Below are 27,765 nucleotides of genomic sequence, written 5' to 3' on the forward strand. Positions count from 1 at the left end.
GAACTGCCGGAGATTTCGCAGCCATGACCCCGGCCTTGGGCTTCCTGGCTGAGGCTCTCTGGACCGCTCTCCGTCCCAGCACTCTCCTGCTGGGTGCCGTCGCCTTTCTCTTCTTTGCCGATTTCCTCAAAAGGCGGAGCCCAAAGAACTACCCGCCTGGGCCCCCGCGCCTGCCTTTCCTAGGCAACTTCTTCCATCTGGACGTTGAGAAGGGACACCTGGCACTTCAGCGGGTAGGAGAGAGCAAAAGTGGCTGGCCGGGTCCTGACCCTGATTTGAAGGACGAGGGCCATTCCGGGTACCCAGGGCGAGAGGACTTGGAGGGGGAGGGGAGCTCTGACGCTAAAGCTGGAACCCGGGTCCACCCGGCTTTGAGCCTGGTTCTCCTCACCATCAACTGACGTGATTCCACCTCCCTTTTCTAGGGGTGAAACGTTGTTAACTGTTTACCATTTAAATGTGGCAGAAACGATATGTTAAGTCATTTAATTGTGCGTCCTGTTACTTATTTTTTTTAATTGTTATTTCCCCAATAGTTTTGTTTTTTGTTTTTTTTTACCGTACAGCATGGTGACCCAGTTACACATACATGTATACATTCTTTTTTCTCACATTATCATGCACCATCATAAATGACTAGACATAGTTCCCAGTGCTGAACAGCAGGATCTCATTGCTAATCCAAAGGCAATAGTTTGCATCCATTAACCCCAAGCTCCCAATCCACCCCGCTCCCTCCCCTCCCCCTCGGCAACCACAAGTCTATTCTCCGAGTCCATGATTTTCTTTTCTGTGGAAAGGTTCATTTGCAGCACTGTTCACAATAGCCAAGACATGGAAATAACCCAAACGTCTTGTTACTTATTAGCAGAATATCCTATTTATGGTATGATCGCCTTGTTGTTTAAAATATTATTATCCTTGGGGGGGTGCTATACTTTCCCTTTCTGAGGCTCCATTTCCCATGTGTAAAGTGGTGATACTACTACCTAAATTATCTTTATTCAGCTGAATTCCTCCCATCACCACAAGAACTGAGCACCACAAGGATCTTGTCTCCTCCATCTCATCATGTTTAAACATCATTTTTCTGCTTAGACTTTCTTAGTGCTTCCTGCTTCTTCCCAGAGTTCATAGCAGGTAGGGAACCACTAGGCACCCTTCTTGTAGCCTCTTTTTACTTCTTTATAATCATCTCCCATCAGGGTTCCCTAACAGTGGCTACTCTGAGGTCCTTAAAATTCCCTCCAACATCCAACATTTTCTTGAGACTCTTCAGCTGCTTCCCTGCTTCTCAGCACAGATGCCTTGCTAACAGACTGCATGGTGATAGATGCTTGTAAACATTAGATAAAAGAGTGAAACTTCAATATTAATATAGCTTATAGCGGGTGCTCAACAAGTAGTAGTTCCCCTTTCCCTAAAAATGCCTGGAACACTTTGAACAAAAGCCCATGATATAAATTCAAGTTGGATAAGGTTTTTTCGCATTCTGGGAGAATCACCCAATTGATACCACTCAGTGACAGGATTAGTCCATAGAATTTTAAAGCTAGGCTCTTAAACCTGTACCTTTGTTTTAAAAAAGTGTTGTTTAATTTCCAAGTATTGGGAGATTTTCCTCTTTTTTTTTTTTTTCTGTTAATGATTTCCAGATTGAGTCCATTGTGGTCAGAGGACATACTTTGTGTGATTTCAATTTTGAAAAAAACACATAAGGTTGGTTTTATGACCTAAGATACAGTCCCATTACATACTTGAAAAGAATGTATATTCTGTTGATAATGAGTGGAGTAGTCTATATGATATGTCAGCTGGATCTTATTAGGTGATTGTTATGTTTAGCCCTTCTGTACCCTTGTTAACTTTTTATCTCCTAAGTCTACTAATTACTAAAGAGGCATGTTTAAGTCTCCAACTATAATTACAGGTTTGTCTATGTCTCTAATCGGTTCTATTAGTTTTCCTTTATGTATTTGCCAGCTCTTTTACTTAGTACATACATACTAAAATGGTTATGTCATCTCGGTGAATTGGCTCTTTAATTATTATGTAATGCCCCTCTTTATCTCTGATCATATTCTTTGTCTGAACTTTAGCTGACATGCTATAGCCACGCCAGCTGTCATTTGATTAGTATCAGCAGAGTATATGCTTCTTTATTCTTGCACTTTTAACCTACTTATATGGTTAGATTTGAAATAAGTTTCTTGTTGATAGTATATAGGTGGCTCATTTTTTTATTCTGCCCATCTCTACATTTTAATTGGTGAACTTAGATCTTTAATGTAATTGTCGATATAACACTTAAATCTGCCATTTTGCTATTTGTTTTCTGTGTCTCACTTTCTTTTTTATTCCTCTATTTCTCATTTCCTGTCTTTTTGTGGGTCACTTAGCATTTTTTGAGAATTTCATTTTAATTTATCTGTAGTGTTTTTGAGTACATCTCTTTGTATTGTTTTTTTATGTACATGCTGTAGAGTTTACATGCCATGTATACATAGCTTATTGTATCATCTGACATTCTTTCCAGGTTTTTTTCTCTTGGCCATGCCCGCAGCATGTGGAAGTTCCCATGCTAGGGATTGAACCTGCAGCAGCAACCTGAGCTGATGCGGTGACACAGGAACCTTAACCCACTCTGCCACAAGGGAACTCTGATGTTGTTTTCATTTTAATGCTGAGGAAGCTAACTGAAAACTGTCAAGTGATTCGCCTGTTATTCAAAATTGATAATGGCCAAGCAAGGACTTGAATCCAGCACTATTTGACTCCCACATAAGTCTCTACTTACACTACCTGACTTTTCATGATACCGTCACAGCAAAATTGATTTATTCAGGGATTTGTTTATTCAACAGATATTTATGAATTGCTTATCATGGGGCAGGCACAGTACAAGGCATTGTATGATGAAATGTGTTGTGTGATATTTTGGTAACCAAATAAGATGATATTAGGTGGGATCACTGTGAATGAGAAACCCTGGGGATAACCTCCAAGGAATGTTGAAGTAAATTTGAGAACTTGAAAAGAATGGTGGGCAAGTGGCTCCATGGAGTAAAGGGGACAAGAGATTTTTAAGTATGGAAAATGACATGAGCTAAAACACAGTAAGAGGGCAGTGAGGAAACTCGCCTGTTTGTGTAGTATTATGGAAACCTCATTTAATTTTCCCCCATTTTATATTTTTTCTCTGCCATAGCTATATGGCTTATTAGAGGAGCATTTATGTAAATAAGAGAAAATCTTATTGGACTATGTTGAGGAAATGGAAGATAGCATAGGTAGATATATTAGTGAGGCTATTCATTGAGCTGCTTGCAACAAAAAAGACCCCAAGATGCAGTGGTGTAAAAAGATTGAAATTTGTCTCTCTCTCACAAGTGAGTTCAGATGTAGGCAGGGAGATGAGGACGGGAAGGCTGCTTTTTACCACAAGATCATCCAGAAACTCCAGTTCCTTCTATCTTGTTTCTCTGGTCCTGCAACACCACCATGTGCGAGTTCTGGTCCACGGAAAGGTGAAGGGTTCAGGCAGTGAGAAGCAATTTTCCTTTAGGGACATGACCTAGAAGATGTACACATCTCCAGTACTCACATCTCTTTGGCCACACCTAGAGAAGCTGGGAAATGTGGTTTCTGATTGGGAATTCATGTGGCCAGCTATCACTCGGAAGAGAGACAGAGAATACCTTCATGCTTTCATTTAAGGATGAGACATACAGACTTAGTAGAGAAAGCCCAACTTTATGCCCACCAGCTATGCATGAATCTCTGTGCCTCTTTTTCTGAAAACAAGGAATACATTGTATAGTATTATAAGCATCAAATAAGTCCATCAATATCAGTTTACTGCCAGGGTGCCTAGCACATGGTTGATGCTTATTTCTATATCTACCACTCTCACCCTTTCTTCAAAAGTTTAGAGTAATAAACTCAAGGGAAGCCAGTGGTTGGTTGCACACCAGGCGTCACTTATCTGGCCCGACTGCAGGGCTCCATCAATCCACTCTCTGGCTACTTCCCCTCCCTTCCTTTATCCTATCTTACGAGAGTATTCGTTTGCTAAAATACACTTCCAAGTTGATTTATAATACTAATGTGATTATTACTTTTAGTATTGTGGTTATTTATCACACAAACCCAAAGATGAGATCTAGTAATATCTGTTTTATAGATTTGGAAACTGAGACACAAGGAAGTTAAATAACTTGACCAAAAATCAGATAGTAACAAGCAGAAACTTAATACAGATTTGTATGACTTCAAAATTAAATCCTTAAGCACTCATTAAATTACTTCTCCTATTGAGTTTTCTTTATTTTTTGTTTTTTAGGGCTGCACCCATGGCATATGGAGGTTCCCAGGCAGGAAGTCAAATCAGAGCCACAGACACAGCAACACGGGATCTGAGCTGCATCTACAACCTACACGAAGCTCAGGGCAACACCAGATCCTTAACCCACTAAACGAGGCCAGGGGATCAAATGTCTTCATGGATACTAGTTGGGTTCCTTACCACTGAGCCACAATGGGAACTCCACCTATTCAAATTTCTAATTGCAAATAAAACAACATCCAAAATATTTCACTGACATCCTTGTTCCAGCTCACATTACCCTGCCAACCTTGTCTCCCATCTCCCTACTCAGAGCTATATTTTCTAGAAGACTATCACAGTCCCTGGTCCTTATATGCTTCCTGACTTTCTCCCATTTAATAATTTACTGTTAAGAATGATGAGACGAATCAATTACCTATGTATATGCCCCATTAGATTTCAAGCATTTTAAACTTAAGGACCTGTACCCCTAGCATCTAGACCTGACCCACTACAAGGTTCATGTGCTCTTTAATGACTCTTTTCTTTAGTTAGACAGGAGAGCTCACTTGTTCCTGAAAGCCCACATTTTCCTGTCTGTGCAGTTGTACATGCTACTTACACATACTAAAAAGTCTTTGCCTTCACGATATATGTCCTTTGTTGGCACCCTAACCTTCACTTAGGATCTGGCCCAAATACCATCTCCTTTTAAAACTTTTCTCCCATATCAGGTGTGGAAATTAACCTTTTCTTTCAGTAGTTTCATGCCCCTTGCTCCAGCATTAAGAACATATATCGTCTTCTGCTATGTGTTAATTTTTCTGTAGTCAGCCTCTCCCAAGAGACTTTGACGTATTAGGAAAACACCACACATATTGATCTGGGTATTGCCCCCACTTAGAGCAAAGTCAGAAGGTGCCTGACAACTCTGAAGCATTTCATAAAAACTTATTGGTTTGAACTAGAATTTGATTTCTACAGACTGTCCTCAGAAACCTGGTATAACCCCAGGAACTCCTGTGAAACCAGGAGTCTTAGCAGAAGTCTGTGGGCCCCAGGGCCCTAGTGAACCCCTGAAACTGGATGTTTGCAAACTGTATTCATGGTATAGGATTTTCCTGGAGAGCAGATCCATGACAGAGGCTGGATTTTCAAAGGATTCTATCAGTCAAAAAGTGCACAAATTACTTAGCAAGCTTTATTTCAAATGCCCTTGGGTTTCTTTTTGTGTGTGCTTTATTGGATAGAAACAGCTTTTAATTACAAAAGAAATACAGACACATTGAGACAATATTTTAATATATAATTTAGTGAGTGAGAGAGAGAATCTTATCTCCCCTTGTGTTTGACTCCCCCACTACACACATACACATTGCTCAGTGCTACTGAGTGATCAGAGGAATAGACCCTCTCAATTGCTAGTGGGGTAAGAAATGGTTCACTCTGCCTTGTCTCCTTTTTCTCCTTTTGTGTCTTTGCTCAATTGGTTTTTGAGTTTAAGAACTGAGATCAAATAGAATCTCCCTCAACTTTATGTCTCCTGGTTCAACCTCTTGTCTCACTCTCAGCTTTCTATCTTTTTATTCTAAATATTCATTTTGCTCTACTTTATTAAGTGCTTAATATTACATTTGATGTTTTTGTCCTTAATATTGTTTCCTGTCTTCTATTACTTGTATTTGCCTTTTATTGCTCAAAATTGCTACTATTTTAACCTTTTTCTCTTTATTTTTCTATTTTCATTTTTGATTTTAAGCCTGTTTTAGCCTCCTGAACCACCTTACTTTTAACCTCCTTTTTTCCCTTACATTATTTATTTTTTAGAAAGACTTGTTTGTTGTCCTGCATTGAAATTATTCTCTGTCTTGTAAAGTCTTCTGAGATGACTGTGGGCCATCCATTTACCTCCATGTAAGCAGTTGGCACAGTGACTGGCACTTAAGAATAGGTGGACATCACCGTCATTGGTAGCAGGGCTGCAGGAGGTCATGAGACCTACCCACGTTCACATAGTTGATCATATGAAAGTGTTTATCCAGTTCACTTAGACTAGAAATATACATGAGCAGAGGGTTGACAGATAAAACTCTGAAGGATTTCATTTCAGTAAATGTTAATGGCATGCTCACTTCCTTCCAAGGACAAACTGATTCTGAGTTGTGTACATGGTCAGTTAGGAGTCATTTAGCTTAACCTGAGATTTTCAGCAGTTCAAAAAAAAAAAAACATTATTGCTTATTCTGCATTAGTTATGAAATTATTTTTGTAAAACCTTAGAATTTCATCTAGGCTTTCAGCAAGATGAAATTTAAAATCTTGATGTATTCAGACTCATTTCTTACAACAAAGATGTGTACTTTAGAGGCCAACCAGCTTGCATTGGAATCATGGCTCTGCCTTTTCTAATAAGACAGGACATACTGTGCTAATAACAAACATTGACGGGGGTCTCGGCTCCAAAAGGACAATGAGTTCAGGCTCAGTCTTTACTATGGGAGCAGAATGGTGGAATGAGACTAGATCCATGGGATTTGCTCTGATGGGGTGACATAGTCCAGGGAGCTCAGAGTGACATGGAGAACGTAAGTGCTGGGAGGTTGGGGAGGAGGGCCCACAGACACTGGCAGAAGTTAGACGTTTTGTTTGATACTATAGCCTGCAGCTAGACACAGCCTTGCAGACCGAAGGCAGTGGCAGGGTCGACTGAGATTCGTCTCTTAAATAAATAAGTCAGGGAGATTTTGATTGAGGGCCATTTACTGCACTTTAAGCCATCCTTGCACATACCTGCCCATTTGTGTACCCTCCTGACACACCCACACACTCTAACTTTCCTCCCCCCTCTTTCTCATTCTCACTTTCATTCTCTCACATCCACTAAACTCTAAGGTCCTAGCTCTATCTCAGTTTCATGGTTTTGTCTTGAAATCTTATATAATACCTGCCATTTTACCTCCAACACCCAACAGCTTTGTCACCTTGGCTAAGTTCCTTCTGCTATGATTCATTTTCATTATGAAAGTGGAAGAAAATTATTACTGCCTTAGGTAGTTGTGAAGTTAAATGAGATACAACATGAAAGGTGCTTGTCATGGCACCCAGTGCATGTGGTTGTCTGTGACCACGAGAGCCTCTCTCACACGTCATCCTGTGCTCTGTCATCTCTGTCACCATAAGCAAGTGCACCCATGTCACTTTGCACACAGGGGCCATTCATTCCCCAGAGCCTCAAGTGGCTCTCTGCCAGGTACCAGAAAACAAAGTGCTTTCACATTGTTGCTCTCAATTTCTTCCTCACAGAGAGCTTTGAGGGAGAAAAAGTTTCCTGAGTTTATAGCTGGGGAGCTGAGGCTGAAAACAAGTGAAACAACTGTTCTGAGAGCTCAGAGCTTCAACCATGGAGTTAATATGTACACATGGCTCTGGAGCTTATGTGCTCATCTCCATGCCTGGACCAGCCCAATGGTGATTTTTCTGTCACCTAGAACGTGTTGAGGAAGGGGACATTCTCTCCTGGTCAAACAGATGAGATTTACTAACAAGTCCATGCTCCCTCCACCAGACATTCACTCAACACATCTTAGCTTTGGCTGGTGAGTCACATGTACTGAAATGCACTGCCTTCACTTGACTCCTGTTGAATTTATTATAGAGATCCTGTTGATTTTATTATAGTGATAGCTTTATGCCTGGTTCCTAGGACACATGGGGAAGCTTCAATTTGAGGAGATTAAACATATGAATAGATGTTTATGAGGAATGTCCAAGTCCTATAGTGGGTCCAACTCAAGTCTAGTTGAGAGGAGGAAAATGGAAACAAGGAACATTCCCTTCAGATGAGATGCACACACACACACACACATGCACACACAGGCTCCCCTCAATACAAGCCTCCCCAGTTACACACACCCTCCATTCCTAGATACACAGATATCTGCATATTTAATTATTTACTGTTTTTCAGTTTGTGAAGGAATACGGGAATATTATTAGCCTGGATTCCAGTGTATTTTCTTCAGTTGTTATAACTGGATTGCCCTTAATCAAAGAAGCCTTTGTCCATCAAGACCAACACTTTGCAAACCGCCCCATGATTCCTACCCAAGAACGTGTCTTTAAGAAAAATGGTAAGTCTCTGGACTAATGGAAGATGCATATGTTTGATATCCTGTGGTCTGTGAAAGCTGCCATTGCAACTATAATTCTCTGGCACTCCCTGGGACCAGGCCCATCACAAAACTCCCGCCCCTAAAGGAAACTGAGTGCTGGCATTTCCCTGTTCAAGGCTCTGGCAGGATTAGCACTGATGTCAAGGATTTGGGAGAAGTTGTGTCAGCTGCATGAACTTGCTCTGGATATTTGATAAACAAGTATCCACATCACCCAATGACGTGATGAGTTTTTAAGCAGAAGAAGAGGCAATGCATTTTCAATCTCTCTTTCTGCTTTCCTTTCAAATCTCTCACTCTAGGAAAATGGATGCTTCTTCCTGCTGATTGTATGACCCCTCCTGCTTCTGGTTCCTTATGCTTTGTTATTAAGGCTGTGCCCCACTAGGTGTCTTGAGTCTTCCAGGCTATGTTTCAATAGTTTGACATAAATACTTAAAATGATCATTAAATATACACACATTTAAAAATCTAAATGAAAAAGCCAAACCAATTCTTTGACAAAAGCGCCATGTTTTTCTCAATTTCCCTTTGAAATGTTTTTATCCATTAACTCTTCATCCAATGTATTGCCATATGCCATCTGCCATATGAAGCCTGTGCCAGACACCAGTGCTATCACTTCGAGTAGAACAGACAAAATCTTTATTTTTCTGAGCTTTACATTTCATTCAGGAAAACAGTATCAATCACACTAGTAATTTTAGGCCTTAATGTTATGAAGATAAGGGCAGGGTACACCTATTAGGGGCACCTAATCAGTAAAAGCTAATATAAGTAAGTGACATTTTAATAAACCGAAGAAGCATTCAGGCAGAGGGAATAGAATATGAAAAGTCTCTGGAGTTCCCTGGTGGCGTAAAGGGTTAAGAATCTGACATTGTCATTGCTGTGGCTAGGGTCCCTGCCGTGGTGTAGGCTGGATCCCTGGGCCAGGAACTTCTGCATGCTGTGGGTGTAGTAAAATAAAAATAAAAATAAAAATAAGGTGGGAAGAAGGACCGAAACTGAGGAATTTAAAGGTGACCAATGTTACAAGCACAGTGATTAAATGGAGATAATGGCTAAGGCTGGCCAGGAATAGCTCATGAAAGTTCTTGTTAAGGGTGTTCCTTTTTATCCTAATAACAATGGAAACTCTTGAATGGTGTAAGTAGAAAAGGAATCATCATATTTACATGGTACATTTCAAAGACTTATCTCAGCAGCAATGTCAAGAATGGAATAAAGAGACCTAGAGATTATTGCAGCATTTTAGATTAGAGAAGATGGTCTCTTCAACTAGGGAGGTGGCAGGAAATGATAGTAGAGTAGGTTAGACCAGGATATTGGTCTGGCCATGAAGATACATGGATTTAAAGCAGATGCTTAAATGTGTGGGTAAAGGAAACAAGGAGCACTTGGAAGAAGACAAGGTGTTGGCTGGCTTGCGTGGGGAGTTTAATGGAACAAATCATGAATTCTGTCAAGGAAATGCTGACTTTTAAGCCAGGAAAGTCAAGCAGACTCTTGAACATATGTCTGGAGCCGAGAACAGAAATCAATGTTCACTATTGGTAGATGTTATTTAAAATTTTAGGAGATGAAATTTTCCTAGAAATGGAGGATGGGCTTCAGACCTAATCTTGAAGAACTTCATCATTTCAGAATTTGATAAAAGCAGACAAGATCACAAAAGATATGGGAAGTTCTTTGTGGTCAGAGAATTAGGAGGAAAATTGGAGAATTGTGGTGTCGTGAACACCATGGAAGAGTGTCTCATGCCATTCCCATATCAAGATGAGATTAAGAAGTATCCTGCAAATGACATTATTTTCTCCTTTTCTGTGGCTGAGTAGTATTCAATTGTATACATGTACCATATCTTCTTAATCCATCCGTCTGTCAATGGACATTTAGGTTGTTTCCATGTCTTGGCTATTGTGAATAGTGCTGTGGTGAACATGCAGCAACATGGATGCAACTAGAGATTCTCATATTGAGTGAAGTAAGTCAGAAAGAGAAAGATAAATACCATATGATATCATTTATATATGAAATCTAAAATATGGCACAAATGATCCTATGTACAAAACATGTCATGAACAGGAAGAGCAGGCTGTGTTTGCCATTGGGGATGAGTGAGGAAATGGGATGGATGGAGAGTCTGGGGTTAGTAGTCCATTTGGAATGAATGGGCAGTGGAGTCCTACTGTATAGCATGGGGAACTATGTCCAGTTTTAAGGGGTAGAGCATGATGGAAGACGGTATAAGAAAAGGAATGAATATATATGTATGGTTGGGCCACTGTGCTGTACAGCAGAAATGGATACAACACTGTAAATCAACTATAGTCTAATCTAAAAAAAAAAAAAAAGGACCCTTAATTGGATAGCAGGAAGGGCCATTTCAATTTTCCCCTTTGCCTCTGTTGTTTTGTCAGTATAGATTGTTACACTTTCTTAGTTGCTTGGGTCATTCACTTATCTTTTAAGGTTCAGCTTAAACACTTGCCTCCTTGTAAGTATGGAATTTGTCTAATCCATGAATGCATTCTTAGTACATAACTTTCTTAGTATATAACAAATAGTTATATAAACTTAGGTGACAAATAAGGTCATACTATACTATATAATGCTATACTTAGATCACAGCATAGCTTTGGACTCAGGCAGACTTGAATTTGAATGCTGATTCAATTGCTTACTAACACTGTGACCTTGCAGAGTTTATTTTTTCCCTTGTGCCTTATTTTTCTCAACAAAATTGGGGGTAGAAGGTGTCAGTAATGAGTAAAAACCTCTCAGAGAAGTTTTGTGAGTACTAAATTACACAATGCATTAAAAATGCAATGTTCCTGGCTTTGAAAGCAATCAGTAATGCTAGCCATTATATTCACTGCTTTGGGATTATTTCTCTGAATGGTTTGCAAGTGCTTTAATGCCCTTCTCCCAGAATCCATTTGATACATGTCCCCCATGGGTCCTCTTGGATTTCTTTTCATAATGCTGACTTTCTTTTTTCCAGGATTAATCATGTCCAATGGCCAGGTATGGAAGGAGCAAAGAAGGTTCGCCCTGACAACACTGAGGAATTTTGGTTTAGGAAAGAAGAGCTTAGAGGAACGCATTCAGGAAGAGGCTCAGTACCTCATCCAGGCAATAGGAGAGGAGAACGGTGAGCATGTCATAGGACATGTGCTGGGGTCTGTGGTTCTTTCATTCACTAACCAGATGCCCAATAATCACCTATGTGCCTGTCCTGCATCCAGCACAGCATAGGGCACTGCAGGGATAAGAGAGCAGAGTTAACCATGACCTTCCCTCATGGAGCTTGAGAATTATGCACAAGAAGATGGATATGGAGCATACTGATGATTTTAAATGCTGGCCATCAGTTTGACTCCCTAGGCATTGCTTGTGTGTCAGACTCTAAATAGGATGCAGGGGTCACAGTCTCAGAGGTGGTTCTGAACTTGATATGTCATATATCATGTAGAGGGGTCTCTGAGAAGAAATAGAAACAAGCCATCTGAAGGGTCCATCTCTTCCTCTGCCTCCAGGACAGCCTTTCAACCCTCACTTCAAAATCAACAATGCAGTTTCCAACATCATTTGCTCCATCACATTTGGGAAGCGGTTTGACTACCAGGATGATCAGTTCCAGGAGCTGCTGAGGCTGTTGGATGAGGTCACATGTCAGCACACATCAGTGCAGGTCCAGGTGAGGCGGTTTTCACCTCCTATCCTGGATAAAGGTGATGGGCTGATGTCAGACACAGATGGGGACTTCTTTTTTTTTTTTTTCTTTTTTAGTTGAAATGTAAGCTTTTGTAATCGACTTCAACATATACTTATTTGAAATCAATCTGTTGACTTTAATGTTTTTTATAATATTTCAAATATTTCCTACAGACAAAGAACATTTCTTACGTTCATGTAAAGTACAAAACTTCACGTTGCACGCACCTATGCACTTATGTTGTTTTCTTTAAGAAGCACCTTCTCACCTTTGAGTCCCTCCTCTCCCTGTGTCTCCCTAGCCCACCATCTCCATCCTCTCTCAGAAGTACCCTCTGTGCCTGACTCTCGTTTGGCACATTGTTTAGAGATTCATATGTTAGTGGCCCTATTTTATTTTAGGTAATTTCTCGTGTATGACTAGATCTCTCTTTGTTATTTGATTCTCTGTGATGGACACTTAGGATATTTCCAGTTTGGGGGTATTTCCAGTTTGGGGATGTTATGCCATGAACATTCTTGTCCCATCCTTCGTGTGGACACATCCATTCATTTCTTTTGCACGTAAACCTGAAGGCAGGAGTTCCTATTGCGGCTTAGCTGGTTAAGAACGCAACTAGTATCCATGAGGATTTGGGTTCAATCCCTGGCCTCACTCAGTGGGTTAAGGATCCAGCGTTACCACAAGCTATAGCATAGGTTGCAGATGAGGCCAAGATACAGCACTGCTGTGTCTGTGGCTTAGGCCTGCAGCTGCATCTCCAATTCAACCCCTGGCCTGGGAACTTCCATATGCCACAGGTGCAGCCTACATACATAAATAGACAAACCTGAACATAAAAATACTTAAAATTTTCCCAAGTGGTTCATACCCTACGTGGTTGCAATACTTGATATTACCAACCACGTAGGGTATGAATTTAAGGAATTCACATTTCACCCCATCCTTGGTGGGTCCCGGCCTCCACTCTTGTCCTGCTAGATCTCTTAGTTTGTCAAAAACTCTGCTCAGCTTCTTGGTCTCTCACCCACTTTTCTGAATTTGAAGGACGTTTTGAGGGGAAAATCAATGCCAGGTGTTGAGATAAACCCTCTTGCATCTAAAAGCAGATTTATTTTATTTATTCCTGACAAGCAGCATTGCCTGGAGCTTTAGGGACCCATCACACCAAAACTGATAAAGCAGTTTCCATGATTCCTGGCACATTAAAGAGGCATAATGAGTGTGAGCTATTATGAGTACTATCAATGTTATTTTTGAATAGCCTTCCATAGTCTCACTTTGTGGTAGTCCCCAACTCATTAATTCTGTTTTACTCCCTCCTGCTAGGACAGAACCCAGGAAGTCTTGAGAGTTAATTGAGTACCCAGCCTACTGTTCCCAGGGAAAAGAAATTCCTGGGAAGGTCAAATGGGGCAGTGAGGCAGGGTAAAGAAGCATTTCTTAGAGACCCAAAATAGACAAGGCACTTTGGATGGACAACTGCCCATACTTTATTCAGTTAATTTTTACAACAATCCTCTAAAGATGAAATTAAGCACCTTGATATGGAAGCAGCCAATAGGAATGTGTAAGCAAATTTACATGGTGGTCACTGGCTTTGTGTTAAGTGCTGTGTGGATCTCATGTCATTTGATCATAAAAATTACCTGAGGCCCCATTGGGAGCAAATTAAATACTGAAAAAAACACATAATCATCATAATAATCATTATTACCAAAGACATAGCCAGAAAGCAGCAAATCTAATATTCAAACCCATATCTGTTATCATTTTAAGACTAGACAGTTTTCCCTAATATTATGTGATCTATTGTCTACCAGATATTATTTGAGAAAATATACTCAGAATTGACTTTATTAAAAATGTCTTCCTACATGGAGATTATAGTATAGTAGGAAGATTAGATAAATATGTTTTATCAACACATATGTACATATATACATTATTATACATATGTGTATATATACATTTATGTATGTGTGTGTGTGTATATATATACACACACGCACACATACTTGTAGTAATTGCCGAGAAAAAATACAATGACGGAATGGAAATAGAAAGAGGGTACCAGAAGTGCTGCTGCTTACAGGATGATAGAGCAAGACAGGTCGAAGTAGGTGACATTGGAATATCATATTAATGAAAAAATAGGCTGAAGTTATAGAGATTCCAGTGGAAAAGGCTTTTGATGGAAGGAACAGCAAATGCAAAGGCCTAACTATGAACATCCTTGATGTGACCACAGAGACCCATGGAACTGGATTGGAAAGAGGAAGAGAGGGTGAGATGGCCGGGAGTGATGGCAGAGGGGGTGACAGGAGTGGGAGGGGCCAGCTCCCGTAGAGCTCCAGGACAGGAATGATGTTGAATTTGTCTAAAGGCCATGGAAATTCACTGGAGGATTGAAAGCCAGAGAGTGAAATAGTCCGATTAAATTGTTAAATGATCCCCCTGGCAGCTCAGTGGACAATAGTCTGGGAAGGGTGTCAGGTATAGAATCAGGAAAACTGTGGGAGGCTTTACAGCCTCCGGGTGAGAAACATTAGTGGATTGTACAAGGATGACAAAGCAGGTGGAATGGTGAGAAGAGGTCTGAAACTGGTTGTATCTTTGATGGAGTGTGGAAATGCTTTGCCAAGGGGTTGAAAAGAGGGTTGAGAGAGAGAACAAGAGTCAAGGGCAACTCCAAATGTTAAGTGTCAGCAAAGACAAGAGATAAAGAAGATGGTTTCCTTGTCCTCAAAAGTGGAAAACTAGAACCACCTTGTCTCTGTGATTCGTTTTGTTTTTCTCAATCAGCTCTACAATATGTTTCCACGAATAATGAAATTCCTCCCTGGACCCCACCAAACCCTCTTCAGTAACTGGGAGAAATTGCAAATATTTGTTGCCTGTGTGATTGAAAACCACAAGAGAGATTGGAATCCTGCTGAAGCAAGAGATTTCATTGACGCTTACCTCCAGGAAATAGAAAAGGTGAGGAAGCCAGAGTTGTTTCCTGAAATTAGTCCTTCAAGAACAAATGAGGGTACTCCTACTTTCTATTGCTGCTATAACAAATTACCACAAACTTGGGAGGCTTAAAACAACACAAATTCATTCTCTTGTAATTCTGGAGATCAAAAGTCTGAAACAGTGTCACTGGGCTGGCACCGAGGTATTGGGAGGGCTGCCACTCCTGGAGGCTCTGGGGGAGAACCTATTGATTGATATTTCAGCTGCTAGAGGCAGCCTGCACTCCTTGACTCACGGCCCCTTACTCCATCTCCAAAGCCGTCATGTATCATCATCTCTGCCACCATCCTCACATCTTCTCTTTAGACCTTCTGACCTGGCTCTTATAAAAACTCTTCTGATTAAATTGGGGCCCAATTTAATCAGAAGAGTCTTTATAAGAGAAGACATTATAAGGAATTATCCAGGACAATCTTCCCATATCAAGATGCTTAACATAATTACATCAACTTAATTATATATAATTATATCTTTTATGCCATAAAGTATTCCCAGGCTCTGGAGATCAGGATGTGGACATCTTTGTGGCTCACTTTTCAGCCCAGCACAGGGGAGCAAAAATAGAGGCAATATTTCATATGGTATAGGAATGACATTAACTCAGAATTGATGAGACAATTAAAAACATAGGTAAAGCTTTCACAGTATTTTGCTAGAGGTCTTGGGAAAGCCCAAACACTGCCTTTTCATAGTTTATTGTCTACCTCTACCCATGTCTGAAAGAGCTTTACACAAAAGGAAATACAAGTAATATTTCATTATCACTCGGACCTGTGCCCAGTTTCCTACCCCCTCCCCCAGCTCCCCAGTGCAGAACAGAAGTAAAACTGAATCAGATGCCAGAGTTTACCCTCGAATGGGAGGGACTTTTCCTTCCTCATCCTCATAACATCCACTTTCCTGTATGATATGAAAGAAGCAGGAAAAATGCCAAATTGAATGTTTTGCCTTTACCATAGTAACCTCTCTGGTTCATACCTGTCACTGCCTCAGAGTCATCATGTCTGACCCATCAGACCATTTGTTCCTTCACCTGGAGTAGACAGAAATGCGGATATTGTTCCATCTGCTCTCTTATTTCACCTTATTGGCATAACATTAATAGAAACATTGACTTCTCTAAGGAAGAGACATCACTTGCTGTAAGGTGTGCAGGAGGGGACCACACGCAGAGGAATTGGATGCATTGAAACTTCTGGAGGAAGGTGCTAGAAATGCTGCAGTGCCATGAGAAATGGCTGTTGGGATCAGAGAAGTTTAACCTAGAAACAGAAAGATTAATGGGGAGATGTGAGAGTTGTTTCACTTCAGAGAAATTCAGTTTATTCCTTCTGGTATCAGTAAAGCATTTAGTTCTACCTTTTCCATCTCAAGTAATTCACAATGCCATCTGAAGGGGGTAGTTTTGTTATTTCAATTTTATGAAACAGGAGACTAAAACAGAGAGCTTGGTAACTTTTTAAGTCATAAAGATAGTCAATGATGTGGATAATATTGGAACCCGAGGCTGTTTTTCTAGCATACAGATTGTCCAAATTATAGGTATAAAAAAAATTGTCTTCATGTTCACCCACCAAAGATATCTAAAGCTTCCAGCAGGAGATGCTAATGAAATTGCAGTAATGAGCCTTTGCCTCCTGAAATGGCCAAAGGGAAAATCATTTCTCCTGGGGTCTCTCCTTCCACATTCTCTCTAGGAATGCCCCCCCAACCCCGTGTGTTATGACAACCAGAAAATTTCTGAATAAGCCATTATTACTGTACTTTCTAGCATAAGGGCAATGCTACTTCAAGTTTCCAGGAAGAAAACCTCATCTTTACCACCCTGGACCTCTTCTTTGCTGGAACTGAGACAACGTCAACCACACTGCGCTGGGGTCTGCTGTACATGGCCCTGTATCCTGAAATCCAAGGTGAGCACATCAGTGGGTGGGCCTGGGCCAGGTCAGGATGGGGCCTCTGGAACCCACTGCCCTGGAGGTGGGGCCAGAGGCTATCTTGGTAGGATAGGGAGATAGGTAGGCAGTCACAGGGCCAGGTGGACTTGAGACCAGGCACCTTCTTCAGTTTTTCTATCAGGATGTTTATGGGTCCACATAACAACATATAACAGTTCCCTGTCCTCAGGAAAGCAGAGTCCATGGGGGCAGCAGTGAAGTCCATTGATATTGTGGTGAGTTCCAGGAAAGAGCTCCACTCTACTTGCATATGAAATCTGGAAAATATGGTCTTTAGCTGAGCAAACAGATATACAGCAATCTTTATTATGTAAAAAAAAAAAAAAAAGGAAAAGAGATATTAGGGAACAATTAGCAGATCTTTTTTTCATGTGTTGGATGCTCTTGTAACTTAATTCATGTAAATATCAAAACATCCTAAAGATAAAAGTTGATTTATCCTCACTAATAAGAAAACAAAACTGAAGCTCAAAGAGTTTTATTAATTTGCAGCAGGAATGTTGTAGAGAAAGAATTTTCACCAGATGTGTTAAACCAGGGCCCACTTTCCCCTCATATCATCCTTGAGAAGCTACAGTCTATAGAACCTACTATAACTTTAGCCATCATGATCCTGGTTATTCTACTCCTTAGCCTAACCAGGCTCAAGGAGAGTTATGGACTAATAGAGTAATGGAACCTCCTCTGCTTTCCCAGAGAAAGTCCAAGCTGAGATTGACAGGGTGCTTGGCCAATCGCAGCAGCCAAGCACAGCAGCTCGAGAGTCCATGCCCTACACCAACGCTGTCATCCACGAGGTGCAGAGAATGGGCAACATCATCCCCCTGAATGTGCCCAGGGAGGTGGCAGAGGATACCACCCTGGCTGGATACCACCTGCCCAAGGTAATTAGGGTCCTACTTGCAGCCTCAGATCTCCAATTATACTTTTAAAATGGTAGGGATCTCAACTGGAAAAGTGACATGTATTCTTGTCCTCAGGAATCACTGAAATGGGGAGATAGATAGCATACCTAATATAATACTAATACAGGTTCTATCCCTGGCCCCATGACTTATGCATATATGATTTTCAAATATTACTTCAGGTAAATCTTAATAGTGTTACGGAGGAGAAGGCGAATTCCTGGGTCAAAGATGTTTGGGCAAAGCCTGGCTTTTCTTAGCTGTGAGGTTGCTCGACATTTTTACTGTATGAGGTGCTTTGTGAATCTTCCTGGTGATACAGCAGGCAGTAATTCTCAGTCAGACTCTGCCATGAGGTCTTTTCTTTGCCTTTGGAGAGCTTTTCACAGGACTGTGTACCTGCTGGATTTTATTTGGACAATTCTGCTTCACAGTCCTGGGATTATAGAATATTTAAATATGAAGGGGGATTTGAGTCCATGTGAACGAACATCACATTAATGCTGGAGATTTTAACATAATATCCTCACAAGTGTCCTTTCAGCTCTGACTTAAAGCCCATGATGGGACTATCATCTTACAAGGGAAACCAAGCCAAGCCTGAGCAGTACTAAGTATCAGAGCAGGAGAGAAAGGGACTAGTGCTTATTAAGCAGTGATTATGCACCATGGACCATACAGGCTCTTTCAAAATGTCTTGATCAGTCCTCAGAATATTCTATTATTCCCACATTATAATTTTGAAAGCCAAGGCTCAAGGAGTGATTAATCTTACATAATTTCTCTCAGCTACAAAATCACAGAAGTTGGGTTTCACAAGCAGACCCTTTTTGATTCCCAGGCTCATCTTTTTTTGTGCGATTAGATATTCAATCCATTTTGAGTTTATTTTTGTGTATGGTGTAAGATAATGTTCTAATTTCATTATTATACATGTAGCTGTCCAATTTGCACAGTACCAGTTATTGAAGAGACTGTCTTGTTTCCTGAGGTAATCTTATATTGCTACAAACTTCCCTCTTACAGAGTCCCCTGGTTGCTCAACAGATAAGGAATCCAATTTTGTCACTGCTATAACTCCAGTCACTATTGTGAATCAGGTTCTATCCCTGGCCCCATGACTTATGCATACCGCAGGTGCAGCCAACACCTAAAAAATTTTAAAACTTCTCTCTTAGAACTGCTTTTACTGTGTCCCATAGGTTTTGGATTGTCATGTTTTCATTGTCATTTTTCTTTAAGAACTTTTTGGTTTTTTCAGTGATTCATTGGTCATTTAGTAGCATATTATTTAGCCTCCAGTGTTTGTGTTTTTTACAGGTTTTTTCCTTATTGATTTTTAGTCTCCTAGCATTGTGTTTAGAAAAGATGCTTGATGTGATTTCAATTTTCTTAAATTTGCTGAGGCTTGAAATGTGGCCCAAGATGTGATCTATCCTGGAGAATGTTCCAGATGCACTTTAGAAGGGTGTGCATTCTGCTGCTTTTGGATGGAATGTTCTATGAAAATCAATTAATTCTATCTGGTCTAATGTGCTATTTAAGGCTTTTTTTAAGATTTTTATTTTTTTCTATTATAGCTGATAGTGGATTTACAGTGTTCTGTTCATTTCTGCTGTACAGCAAAGTGACCCAGTCATACATACATATATATATTCTTTTTGTCACATTATCCTCCATCTTGTTCCATCACAAATGATTAGACAGTGAGTTCCCGTCAAGGCTCAGTGGTTAACAAATCTGACTAGCATCCATGAGGACCCAGGTTCGATCCCTGGAATTGCTTGGTGGGTTAAGGATCTGTCATTGTCACCAGCTGTGATGTAGGTCGCAGACACGGCTCAAATCCTGCATTGCTGTAGCTGTGTGGTAGGCTGGCAGCTACAGCTCCAATTTGACCCCTAGCCTGGAAACCTCCATATGCCATGGATGCAGCCCTAAAAACAATAACAACAACAACAACAACAACAACAAAACCCAAGTGATTAGATATAGTTCCCTGTGCTGTGCAGCAGGGTCTCATTGCTTATCCACTCTAAATGCAATAGTTTGCATCTACTAACCCCAAACTCCCAGTCCATCCCACTGCCTCCCCCTCCCCCTTGGCAACCACAAGTCTGTTCTCCAAGTCCATGAGTTTGTTTCATTTCTGTATATAGGTTCATTTGTGCTGTATATTAGATTCTGGATATGAGTGATATCATATGGCATTTGTCTTTCTCTTTCTCTTTCTGACTTACTTCACTTAGTATGAGTCTCTAGTTCCATCCATGTTGCTGCAAATGACATTATTTTGTTCTTTTTTATGGCTGAGTAGTATTCCATTGTATATATGTATCACATCTTCTTAATCCATTCATCTGTTGATGGACATTTAGGTTGTTTCCATGTCTTGGCTATTGCGAACATAGGGGTACATGTATCTTTTTCAGTGAAGCTTTTGTCTGGATATATGTTCAGGAGTGGGATTGCTGGGTCATATGATATTTCTATATTTCTATATTTAGTTTTATGAGGTACTTCCATACTGTTTTCCACAGTGGTTGTACCAATTTACATTCCCACCAACAGTGAAGGTGGGTTCCCTCTTCTCCACACCCTCTCCAGCATTTTTTATTTGCTAACTTGTATTTTGTTTTTTTGGTTTTTTGCCTTTTGTCTTTTTTTTAGAGCTGTACCTGCGGCACAAGGAGGTTCCCAGGCTAGGGGTCAAACTGAAGCTGTAGCTGCTGGCCTATGCCACAGCAACAGCAATGTGGGATCTGAGCCACGTCTGTGACCTACACCACAGCTCATGGCAACGCCGGATCTTTAACCCACTAAGAAAAGCCAGGGATCAAACCTGTAACCTCATGGTTACTAATTGGGTTTGTTAACTGCTGAGACATGACGGGGACTCCAATTTGTTGACTTGTTAATGACGGCCATTTTGACTGGTGTGAGGTGGTACCTCATTGTAGTTTTGATTTGCATTTCTTTAATACTATTGAGCATTTCTTCATGTGCCTGTTGGCCATCTGCATATCTACTTTGGAGAAATGTCTATTCAGGTCTTCTGCCAACTTTTCAATTAGGTTGTTGGGTTTTTTTCCTGTTGAGAAAGGCTTGTGTTTTGTTATTGATTTTCGGTCTGGATGATCTGTCCATTGATATAAATGGGGTGTTAAAGTCTCCCACTATTATTGTGATACTGTTGGTTTCTCCTTTTACAGATTTTAGAATTTGCTTTATCTGTTGAGGTGCTCCTATGTTGGATGCATATATTTATAATTGTTATATGTTCTTGGATTAATCATTTGATCATTATGAAGTGCCTTTGTTTCTTTTAACAAACTTTATTTTAAAGTTTAATCTGTCTGATATGAATCTTGCTACTCCAGCTTTGTCTTGATTTCCATTTTCATGTAATGCCTTCTTCCATTCCCTCACTTTCAGTCTGTATGTATACCTAGACCTGAGTAGGTGTCTGGTAGACAGAAAAGGTGCAAGTCTTGTTTTTGTATCCATTCAGCCAGTTTATGTCTTTTGGTTAGACCGTTTAATCCAGTCACATTCAGGATAACTGTGAATATGTGTATGGGCTTATTGCTATTTTCTTAATTGTTTTGGATTTCTTATTGCAGGACTTTTTTCTTCCCTTCCTCTTTTGTCCTCCTTTCTCGTGATTTGATGACTATCTTTAGTGTTGTATTTGGATTGCTTTTTCTTTTTAATGTGTGTATATTTTTGGTTTGTGATTCCTAAGAGGTTTTTATATGGCGTGCTATAGATAAACAAAATTGTTTCACATTGCTGGTCTCTTAATTTTAAATGTGTTTTCAGTATATGCATTTGTACTCGCCTCTCCTCATGATTGCTGGTTTTGATGTCCTATTTGTGTGTGGATGATTTCCTACTTTTATTTTATATTTGCCTTTACTGATGATTATTACCATTTATAATTTTCTTGTTCCTAGTGTGGCCTTTTATTTCCACCTAGAGAGGTTTCTTTAGCATTTATTGTAATGCTAGTTTGGTGGTGCTGAATTCTCTTAGATTTTGCCTGTCTTTAAAGCTTTTGATTTGAATTTCTCCACTGAGTCTAGATGAGTGCTTTTCTGGGTAGAGTATTCCAATTTGTAGGTTTTTCCATTTCATCGTTTTAAATATATCATGCCACTCCCTTCTGGCTTGCAGAGATTCTGTTGAAAAATCGGCTGATGGCTTTATGGCCTTATGGTGGGTCATCGTGGATCCACTACAGTATGCCTCAGTCCCTCTATGTATATTATGCTGGGAATGATCTCAAGAAGCAGAATCAGAGGAGCTTCCTCATTGGACACTTCTCAATCACCATCCCTGCAGAGTCAGGAAAAGCACCTATTTCTAAAACTATTGCATTCACTATTTTCCTCCTGATTGACCATCCTACTGGTGAAATCTGGGGTAGAAATTATTTCACAGGTGCTCTTTGCATTTTTCGTAAGAATTCACTTAGCTACAGGATAACAGCCCAGATCAACAGACTTGTTCTACCACTGATTATTTTATGTTGACTTGAATAATCATGCTTGGAGCTGAGATTTCTCATGGCTTATATGCTGCAGAGGCTAGGAGCCGTACAAGTCATGGTTCTACCTCTTCTCACCATTTGATGCTTGGCACTTTATCCAACCTCTCAGAGATTCAAATACTTTACACACACAAAAAAAATGCATTTAAACCTACATCACATGTGGAAGTGGAGTTCCCATTGTGGCTCAATGGTAATGAACTTGACTAGTATCCATGAGGATGCAGGTTTGATCCCTGGCCTCACTTGGTGGGTTAAGGATCCAGCATTGCCTTGAACTGTGGTGTAGGTTGCAGATGCAGCTCAGGTCTGGTGTTGCTGTGGCTATGGTGCAGGCCAGCAGCTGCAGCTCCAAATTGACTCCTAGCCTGGAAACTTTCATATGCCATGGGTGTGGCAATAAGAAGACAAAAAAGAAAAAATAAGGTGGATGTAAAGTGAAGTCATGCATGTAAAACATTTAACATAGTATATAGTATAGAAAGTTCTCACAATAGTAGTTATTATTCTTTATTAATTCACCAATCATTCATTAAGCACTTAAAATATTCGGGTCTGGGGAAACAATAGTGAGGAAAATAATCATGCAAATTGAGGACTACAAACCATTATAACAGCCTAAGGAGGGGGGAACCTCTGGCTACTCTAAAGATGCAGGCTGGCTGGAATGGGGAGTGGAAGCAGGATGGAGCAGAGAAGGCTTCCAAAAGAAAGTGATGTTTGAGCTGAGGATCAAAGGAGGATTAACAGTTAACTTCTTGACAAAGTAGGAAAGAAGGACATTCCAGGCAAGTTGAATAGCATTTTTAAAAAGCATTGAAATTAGTGGGAATACATGACATGTTTGAGAAACTTAAGAAGTTCCCTGAAGGAGGAGTGAAAGCAAAAGGAGAGGCTCAGGGCTCAGGTGATGCACCATTTGTCTAAGAGAGATGGAATTTATTGAAAGATACCTGTCAGTTCAGGGTGTGGTGAGTGGATGTCTGCGACATGATTAAATCTTATTTAAATCTCACTCTGCTTCAGAATGTGAAGAACATTGGAGGGAGAAAGAGAAGACACAGGACGTAGTTAGGGAGTCATTACAGGAGTAGGGATAACCAAACTGGTTGCCTAGACCAAGGTGGCAGTGGTGGACCTAAATGGAGGTGACAGAATCAAGAGAAATTTAAAGTGAAATTGACAAGCCTTGCTGAAGGGTTGGATGAAGGCAGTGTGAGGGAAAAGGAAGCAATAAGGGAGACTCCTGGATTTCTTGCTATGACCCTGGGAGGGTACTTGTTCCTTTCCTTAGGCAAGGAAATCTATTTTTAAACCTTCTGTGGACTGTACCGGACATTGGAGTGAAGAAAATGAGAGAAGACAAAGACATAGGAGACATTGTATACCTTGGAAGAGCGGCCATACTTACTGATTCCCTGAGCAGCTGAGTTGATTTTGGTACAGAATTGACTGGCCACTGTCACATTATTCTCTCTTTGGTGCATACACATTCTCTACAAGTTCTACACTGACAGGTCCCTATAGAGATCCACCTGCAGTGAAGAGTAGTCACACCTCCCTGGTAACATTCTCAGCAGCCAATTCCAGTCCATCATGGTAGGCTGTGCATGGTGTAGAGCAGGGTCCTAGGGCTTGGGCTTTGAGGATGATGGGTTGGGGAAGTTGAGGGAATTCATGAGCCTTGGTGTGGGAGCTGAGGAGATGCTGGCACCTCCCCACAGGGGTGCTGTATGAATCAAACCTTGCCTGAGTCTTTGCTGTCTTTTCCAGGGGACGATGGTCCTGACCAACTTGACTGCACTGCACAGGGACCCTGCAGAGTGGGCCACCCCAGACACATTCAATCCAGAGCATTTTCTGGAGAATGGAAAGTTTAAGAAAAGAGAAGCCTTTCTGCCTTTCTCAATAGGTAAGTTGCAATAAATAAGAATGTGGGAGTCCCTCTCTCAGCCCTTCCCCACTCCTCTCCTTGTGGGTCTTTGCTTCAGTTGGAAGATCTCAGGCTAGCCCTGCCCAGCCTGGCTCCCTCTTGCTGTTGGTTGCTCCCAGGATTCCCTGGGCAGTGCATCACCAGAACTCATGCCCTTGCTTCCTGAGCCCTTGCCTCACTCTTGTGGAGATTTCAGCTTCATGTTGTTTTGGACCCCAAGAAGTTCAGACTCTTCTTGTTGCCCAGAAAGAAAGTTGGATATTTTCCATCTTTATAGAATTTTTAAATGGCTCAAGTTTTTTTAAGGGCCACCTACTCACACAGAACTAGAGCCAATTTATAAGAATTGGATGGGTTGGGACAAGGAAAGGGGCTGCTTGCTTTTCATTATGGGCATCAGGACTGACTCTAAGTGCCACAGGCTTAACTAGGTGGGATTTCCCTATACAAGTGCCCCCTGAAGAGGTCCTTTTTTTCCTTTCTAAATTATGATGACACGTTAAGAGTCTGGTTAATACATTTACATGGTGAACAATTTGAAGGGTACGAAAGAGGATGTGGTGATAACTCTCATGTTTCCAAGCCAGCCAGAGCCAGTGGGTGTGTTAATCCAATACATTGTAAAATGAGTGAGAAAAATTGTTCATATAGTTCATGTACTGAGTTAGGTATGTTGCAGAAATTGTTCCAAGGAATTTCCCAATTCTTTAATTCTATAGATATTTCTCGAGCACCAGTTATGTTGAGCATTCAGCCCTGAGTAGATGAAAAAGAATGAAGCAGAAAAAAAAATAATACTGTCTATGTTCCAGTGTAAAGTTACAAGCTGAGAAAGAAATTTTCCCCTAAACCCTAGGTCAATTCTCTCATTTTACTAATAAATGAGTAAAGTTACTTGATCTATTTCATTAGTGATACCCAGGTAGCGGAAGCACCAAGGAGATGATCCATGTTTGCTGTAATCCAGGCTGAAGCTTTGACATTAATCCTTACTTTCATGCTTTTATACAAGCAAATTCATAGCTGCTGTCTTACTGGGAGTCCTGCTCAGCCATATAGTGTAGTTAGCAGAGAGACGATATGACATGTTTCACTAGTGGACAATTTTAGCTATGTGAGAATAAAAGGTTACTCATAGATCAGAACTAGTTACTGATGGAAGCCTCACTTTAACCCTGGTTATTGAACCTCTGGGTCCAGTTTTGTCGTGATATCTAGATTTGTCTATGAGAAACTTGGGTATTTATAATAAAGTGGATTTGGTGCCATTTTGACAGATTTCTTCATTTTTCTATTTGTGATGGGTAAAGAGATCAGGAGGGGGGAAGAGATGTGGTAATAAGCATGCCGCTGGAAAACAGGCACTAAATTATATAAAAATGATCATTCTGAAGGATATTTCAAGTGATTAAACACTTTTGCTGATATTTAATCATTTTATTTCCTAATCTCATTATAGGCAGAGAACAAAATGGAGGCATGCATATATTAATGAGTTTCCAAGAATATTTCATTACATGGGAAACAGAAAGTAACACAGTCAACATACAATTAATTACAGAGAATAGTTCCAGTGACTGTGTGCAGGAGAATCCTTACAAAGACAGTGAGGAAATATGTCAACACATTAGCAAGAGTTTGGTCGGGATTGTGGGAATAAAGACTTTTTTCATTGTGTTTATACATTTCACAATTCTTTTTCCTTTCTGCAATGAAAATGTATCATTATGGAGAAAGGAAGTTATTCAGACCCACAGAAGAGAGATGGAGGTAGAGACCAATGTGGGGTGTTGTAGCCCAAGTGGGGCAAGGAGGGCATTTAGGAAGGGGAGGGGGCAACAGAGACCTTGAGTGGGGGTCAGAGCACATCCTGATGAAGGGGGCCTGCCCTGCAGGAAGGGCCATGGCAAGGAGAGTCCCAGCCATTAAGGAGGAAAACCTGACACAAGGAAAAGATGCCTTACACTTGAGAAACCTTACTCTGACATTGACTTGCTTATACTTTGCAACAGTTTTAAGAATTGAAAACCTTAACACAGACTTTTGGGTTTTGTCTGCACTTATGTTTTTTGTTAGCTAATGGGTTTTGGAAAGACTTTAGGCTGAATGCCACTTTCTAGTCGACCCAGGCCCCGCCCTTCCTCCATCTACACCCTGAACCTTCACACCTGTGCCTCACCTGCCCACCTCTGGAGGCTCTGGAGGGTGTGATTGTGGATTGATGCTTTCTGGGCTTGGGTGAACCCAGGTGGTTGGGATCTAACAAGCCGAGTCCATAAAGCCCCAGGCCCAGCAGGCCCGCCCCAGCCTCGGGCTTTGCCACACATGGTAGATCTCAGTCCTTGCTGGGCACAGACACCACCAGGAAGGTAACTCCTCTTACGCTTTTGTCTTGCAGGGAAGCGGGCGTGCCTTGGAGAGCAGCTGGCCAGGACTGAGCTGTTCGTTTTCTTTACTTCCCTTTTACAAAAATTCTCCTTCAGGCCTCCAGACAATGAGAAGCTGAGCCTCAAGTTCAGAGTGGGCCTGACCCTCTCCCCAGTCACCTACCGCATCTGTGCTGTTCACAGGGCATGAGGTTGTGGGAGGGGGAGGGGAAGAAAAGCAGGGAGAATGGGCACCTCCCCCAAGGCAGGGGCTCCTGCTCAGAAGTGAGGGGACAGCATGAAGTGCCTCTGAGCACAGGTCCTAGGAACTGCACTCGGAGGAACCTGGAGTCAAACCTCAGCTTTGCCATCTCCAGTGTGGCCCTGGGCAAATCAGTTATGATGTATGTGAGTCATTTGCCTTTTCACCTGGGAGATTTAAAGAGGATTATGGTTCCTTCTCTAAAGAAAGAACTGCTGTAGTGCTCGCTTCAGCAGCACATATACTAAAATTGGAACAATACAGAGAAGATTAGTATGGTCCCTGTGCAAGGATGACATGCAAATTCATGAAGCATTCCATATTTTTTAAAAAGCAAAAAAAAAAAAAAAAAAAGCTGTAAAAATCAGAGGAAATAATGGACTTTAAGTGATTTGCAAATCATAAAACACATAATAAAGTCATAGCTGTGATCTGCCTCCTTCCTGCTTCCTCCCTTAGATGGAGATTTGCTTCTGGCCTGTTGAGATGGTCTGGGTCAAAGTGGTGCCAAATGGACGATAAGAGTTAGAAGTTAGACCCTGTTGCAG

The 27,765-nt window shown here is 40.9% G+C and overlaps 1 protein-coding gene across 1 annotated transcript; it reads left to right on the plus strand.

The window, feature by feature from the left end:
• Positions 1-27,567, plus strand: CYP2J34 (cytochrome P450, family 2, subfamily J, polypeptide 34). Its single transcript, NM_001244633.1, is given in 9 exon segments — positions 1-233; positions 8,295-8,457; positions 11,507-11,656; positions 12,042-12,202; positions 15,026-15,202; positions 17,013-17,154; positions 17,896-18,083; positions 24,430-24,568; positions 26,988-27,567. Coding segments are annotated over 9 exon segments (1,509 nt in total). The 5' UTR covers positions 1-23; the 3' UTR covers positions 27,167-27,567.

Source organism: Sus scrofa, chromosome 6 (genome assembly GCF_000003025.6).
Source record: "Sus scrofa isolate TJ Tabasco breed Duroc chromosome 6, Sscrofa11.1, whole genome shotgun sequence".
NCBI lineage: Eukaryota > Metazoa > Chordata > Mammalia > Artiodactyla > Suidae > Sus > Sus scrofa.